Here is a 5,481-nt window from a genome sequence, read left to right on the forward strand (position 1 = left end):
CCCCGCCGTGTCCCGCCGGGTCCCCGCTCTCCCCTGGCCCCTCGCGCCGACTCCGCAGCGCCTGGCCCGATCCCCACCCCTCTCTCCACAGTGGAAGGCGGGCACAGAGCCATCTTCTTTAATCTGATCGGCGGCGTGCAGCAGGACACCATCCTGGCCGAGGGCCTGCACTTCAGGTAATGGCGGGCAGCGCGCACTGACCCTGACCCTTCACCTTGACGCCGACTCAGCAGTGGCTGCAGTGGGAGGACGCGGGGTTCTCCAGCGGGGAAGCGACTCTGCTCGCCCGCTCAGCATGGGCGAGGGCAGGCCAGGAGCCGCGTGGAGGAGACCCGCGAAGCTAGTGAACCTGCAGTCTGACTCTGTGCCTGTCCTCCCCTCCAGGATCCCCTGGTTCCAGTACCCCATAATCTATGACATCCGGGCCAGACCCCGAAAAATCTCCTCCCCCACAGGCTCCAAAGGTAGGTCTGGGCACTCGGGAGTCACATGGCCGTGGGAGGCCTGCAGGAGGGAGCCTGCCTGGCCAGAGACCCTGGGGGGTTGGGTGGTAGTGTTGGGTCTCTTGGGGCTCAGCCTCGGCCTCAGTTAAAGCTGAAACAAACGTTCTTGCCTCCTGGGGTGAAAGCGGTCTGTTCAGAACACACTGCATGGGAGCCAGCAGATGGCCTAATGGTTATGTCGCTGGACTCCCACCTAGTCGACTGTGGTTCAAAATCCGTGTCTTGGACCAATGCTATTTCTTGTGGGCCTACTCAGTGGAAGTTGAGTGGGGCCTGTGGCTTAAAACTCATGCTGTGTGTGCCCGAAATGTGGCCATCTTCCCTGGGGGGGGGGGTGACTTCTCACTTTCTGTCTCTCTGGTGAGGGCATGTGCCCTATAGCAAAAATGTTTCTCTTACACACACACACACACACACACACTCTGCATTTGCATGCTTATTAACCCTGAGCCACGCTGATGCAAACCTGGTAAGAGCAGCGTCTGTCCTTCCTGCCGAGCTCAAGGCCTTGTTGCGTCGCCTCTTTTTCCTTCTGCCTGATTTTCCTAGTCACGCCTAGTCCACCCTGCTCTGGCGAGACCTGCCCCTCACACTAAGGCACCTTGCCCTCCTTCCAGCCCACAGGCAAGCAGCCCACCTGTGACCGGTAAAGCTGCTCTGCACAGTTGCTCGTGCAGGCTCACTAAACCTTGGGGACAGGAGTCACAAAACACAGCCTTCGTGCTCGAGCCCGTCTGCCAGTCAGGGAGAAAGGTGGTTGTGGCGCACCGGGGCAGAGCCTAAGCAGAGGTGGCCCAGAGGACAGGCAGGAGCAGTCGGCTCTGCTGGCGGAGGGTTGTGGGCCAAGGCGAGCTCGGAGTGGACGAGGATGCCTCTCACCTGTGCCGCCTCACCACCTCCTCAGCCCACACCGGCCTCTGCTCTGGGGGATGCCGGGTTAGGACAAGGCCCTGGACTGGGGAAGCAGGCGGAGGGGAGTGCGGGGCGTTGGCCTGGCCTGCCCGGCTGACCGTGCGCTCAGACCTGCAGATGGTGAACATCTCCCTGCGCGTGCTGTCTCGGCCCAACGCCCAGGAGCTCCCCAGCATGTACCAGCGCCTGGGGCTGGACTACGAGGAGCGGGTGTTGCCGTCCATCGTCAACGAGGTGCTCAAGAGCGTAGTGGCCAAGTTCAACGCCTCCCAGCTGATCACCCAGCGGGCCCAGGTCGGACTCCCATCTCCATCTGCTCCGCATCAGCATTTAACTGCCGGCCCAGGGGACTGGGTGTTAGGAAGGGCAGCTTATTAGGGAAAGGTTGCAATCCGGCTGCATTTCTGAGGGACGCTGTCCTAACAGTCACTGTGGGAAGGGCCGTGAGGGGAGCCAGCGGTAGGACTTGGCAGTGGTCAGAGTTCGGAGCCGTAGCAGGGAGCAACGCGAAGTCCAGGCCTTCTGCACCTCCTTCAGCGGAGGAGCATGTGTGGCAGGTTCGCCTGCAGGAGCTGAGACCTGGGCAGTTCCGGCGCCTTTCAGCCTGTCTCGTCTGTCCGGGAAAGATGGAGCCAGGGCCTCCCAGCTCAGGTGTTTAGCCAGGCACCAAGGAGGGGTCAGTGAGCTTTCTGGCGTTCGCATGGTCACAGCCGTACACCTTCTTCTCAGTTCTCCATCCCCTCAAATTGCCCCCACCGCCCCCAGGTGTCCCTGCTGATCCGACGGGAGCTGACGGAGAGAGCCAAGGACTTCAGCCTCATCCTGGACGACGTGGCCATCACAGAGCTGAGCTTCAGCCGTGAGTACACAGCCGCCGTAGAGGCCAAGCAAGTGGGTAAGTCACGGGAGGGCAGGGCTCCCGAGGACGCGGGAGGACGGAGGGCTTTCTCGCGCTGACCCCGACTCCCCCACAGCTCAGCAGGAGGCCCAGCGGGCCCAGTTCTTGGTGGAAAAAGCCAAGCAGGAACAGCGGCAGAAGATCGTGCAGGCCGAGGGCGAGGCTGAGGCGGCCAAGATGATATCCTGTAGCGAGGTCTCAGTCCAGCCCGGAGCTCCCTGCTCGCCCCCCTCGCCCCAGCCTCCTCCCGGGCCGGCTGATGAGACTAAGGCGAATGCGACTCCGTCCGTGCCCTCCAGCCTCTGCCTCCTCCGGGGTTGGGGCTGCAGGTGGATCTGAAATCTTAGTGGGGGTGTCTGAGACCTGACCCCTCACCGTAAGGTCAGACCGACAGCACTGGGGCCTTGCCTCCGTTCCCGCTGCTGTCCCCAGTTCTGGCTGCAGCCTACGGGGGGGCCCACAGGGGGGAAGCAAAGTAGGGCCGGACGGGAGCCTCTGAGCGCACCCTGGACCTGACAGCCCGGTGGGGGCTGGAGTGAGAGGGATACGCGTGGGGAGTTTGAGACCTGGCCTGTGTGCGCCCTTAACCCGCGCCTGCTCACTTGGGGGAAGCACTGAGCAAGAACCCTGGTTACATCAAGCTGCGCAAGATCCGGGCCGCCCAGAACATCTCCAAGACGGTGAGTGCGAGCCGCGCTGCTGTCACGCGCTTCCTTGGCCCCGGCCTGTTCGTGCCTCCCTCCTGGTACTGGTGCTTAGTGGTGGTTGCTCACCATTCGGGATCCTTCTGTGAGCGGGAACTCCTCCCTGGATCCCGGGACCAGGGCCTTGCGTTTGGTTACATGGCCACTGAATCGAAAGGTGGGAGTTGAGGCGTGTGAAATGACACGGGCCCCGTCTCCCCCCTGCAGATCGCCACGTCGCAGAATCGCATCTATCTCACCGCTGACAACCTGGTTCTGAACCTACAGGATGAAAGTTTCACCCGGTGAGCATGGGGCCACACGGGGTGTCACAGCTACTCCTGTGACCCATGAGAGTTAGAAACGGGAGGTCGAGTCCGCCCCTGCATCTTGTGGGATTGATTTATGACGTAAATCAGATTGTTCCATGAAAATCGCTGAGAAGTGCAGGTGATACTCGGGTACCATCACACCCGGGCACGGGATGGGGAAGCGGGGCCCCGGAGGAAAGCCCCGTCCTCGCAGGCCTGACGCTGACTGTCACGTGCATTTGTTCTCTCCTGCGGTTCCTGCGCGTCGGTGACCTGGTGGCCACAGGGGAAGGTAAGCTGTACGTCCTTGTTTCCGTGGGTCCCGCGGCCCCACCGCCTCACCTTTCTCCCCTCTGCAAGGCAAGCCCTCAGTCGGGAGGGAGGGAGGGAGTAGTTGACAGCGGCCTGGGGTGCTCTGCTTCTCGTGTCCCTGTCACCTCTGTCCTTTCTCTCCGCAGTGACAGCCTCATCAAGGGTAAGAAGTGAGCCTGGTAACCAGGAACTGTACCCCCAGAGGACGTGGGTCTGCTCCTCGGTGTGGGTGTCAGCTAGGGGTCCAGCGCCCCCACCCCGCCCCAGTGTCACGTGACGGTCCTTCTCCGCCTGTCCTTGCAACCCTCCTCGGATTAAGGAAGACAGAAGACCCCCCTTTTTCAGGAGAACGACTTTGCTCCCATGTTGGCCAGGGGCGTTGGGACAGTGTGATTTCTCAGTGATTCCTACATGTTATTCCCTCCCTTGAGGTTGGGAGGAGATAACCTTATCCCAGGAATTCTCAATAAATTTTTATTACTGCTTAGTTGAAGTCTTCCCCTGTCGGAGCGTCAGGTCACATCCACGCTCGCGGCTCTCTGTATCTGCCAGCAGAGGGCGCAGAGTCGCACAGGGCCTGGGGCTGCCCCTGCCCTCCAAGCCTAGTAGTCTGGGCTCCGAGATCCCCGAGCTGGGAACAGCAGGACCGAGGCCCAGCTGTGCACCCACCCTCCGTCTCTACCACATCGCCCTGTGTATTTACCAACATCTCCTTTTCTAAGGCTGGAACAGCTGTGGCTTTGCTGAGCCAGACTGAAAATCTGATGACCCAGTGGGAGCTGCTTCCTTGGTAACTGGATTCTGAGGCTCTGTGGGGAGACCACAGGCACCTGTCGAGGGACTCGGTGTACAAAGCCCGGTACACCGTGCCTCTGGGGGCTGCCTGTGCTTGAGGTTGCTGGTTACCGGGTGTGAGGAGCTGCGGGCTTACAGCCCTGCTGGGGGGCCTCTCGCTTCACCTCCCTGGGCCCCCAGCAACAGGCCGCCCACAGATGAGCCGCCTCACACTTCCCAAGACAGCCCTCACAGGCCCTGGGCACCAGAAAACCGAAGCCACTGCTCGGGCCTGAGTCCCACGACAGCCCCGACTTCGTCCCTTTTCCCTGGACCAGGAGACAACACTGAGGGCAAAGGTGGTAGGGGAATTGCAAAATGCATGGTAGGCAAGGCACGCCTCAGCCGGTCACGGGCTGGCCAACCTGCAGGCTTCTCAGGGTTCTGGGTCGGGCCTTTCCCGGCTCTGCTCTGCGGGATGAACATGGAAGGGGATCCGGTGCAGGCGTGGCCACCTGCTCCCCTGTTGCTGGGCAACACAGAAGACAGGCCAAGTGCCCTGGGCCAGCCTTCCAGCCCTCACACTTTATTTCTCACATTTCCAAGGTGGGGATTCAACAGGTGTTTAGAAACGAAGGTTCGAATCTTGCCAGGGCTCAAGGCAGCCATCTTTTCGCCTTCCCATTGTTCCCCTTTTCCTAGTGATTCACCCCCACGTGGGGGGCAAAGGTCAAAGGTTGTTGGTCAGGAGGCCTCCATGGTCTTCAGGGTTCCCTGAAGGTCATTGCTGAGGGTCCAACCCGGAGGCCATCTTTACCAGACAGTGTTAGGAGCTTCACGATCAGACCATCCAACACTGTACTGGAAGATGGGCCCAGGGCCGGCCGGCAGGGCACGTGACGAGCTCACGGGTGCTGCGGGAACCCCGGCAGCAGGCTCCGTGAGGTCTCTTGAGAGTGCGTGAGCCAAGCCCAAGCTCAAGGTCGGCCGTGGGTCCTGGATCCAACAGATGACAAATCACGGGGCCTGGAGGAGGGGCTGGGCCGTTGTGCTCCTTGAGCCGGCGGCCAGCCAGTCGGGGCCACCTC

General features: G+C 61.4%; 1 protein-coding gene and 2 non-coding genes across 3 annotated transcripts; 2 read left to right on the plus strand and 1 right to left on the minus strand.

The window, feature by feature from the left end:
• Positions 1-91: 91 nt before the first annotated feature.
• PHB2 (prohibitin 2) lies at positions 92-4,106 on the plus strand (the record flags this gene model as incomplete). Its single annotated transcript, XM_006170841.2, is given in 9 exon segments — positions 92-176; positions 385-464; positions 1,525-1,709; positions 2,181-2,310; positions 2,390-2,493; positions 2,916-2,993; positions 3,225-3,301; positions 3,594-3,599; positions 3,766-4,106. Coding segments are annotated over 9 exon segments (773 nt in total), but the record flags the coding sequence as incomplete, so codon positions are not given.
• On the plus strand, positions 2,566-2,831 carry LOC114006586 (small nucleolar RNA U89). Its single transcript, XR_003548300.1, has one exon. It is a non-coding gene; the product is annotated as a small nucleolar RNA U89 (small nucleolar RNA).
• Positions 4,107-5,199: 1,093 nt separating the features above from the next.
• MIR141 (microRNA mir-141) lies at positions 5,200-5,264 on the minus strand. The gene has a single exon (NR_129379.1). It is a non-coding gene; the product is annotated as a microRNA mir-141 (primary transcript).
• Between the last annotated feature and the right edge of the window lie 217 nt (positions 5,265-5,481).

Source organism: Tupaia chinensis, unplaced genomic scaffold (assembly GCF_000334495.1).
Source record: "Tupaia chinensis unplaced genomic scaffold, TupChi_1.0 Scaffold149011_1, whole genome shotgun sequence".
Lineage (NCBI taxonomy): Eukaryota > Metazoa > Chordata > Mammalia > Scandentia > Tupaiidae > Tupaia > Tupaia belangeri.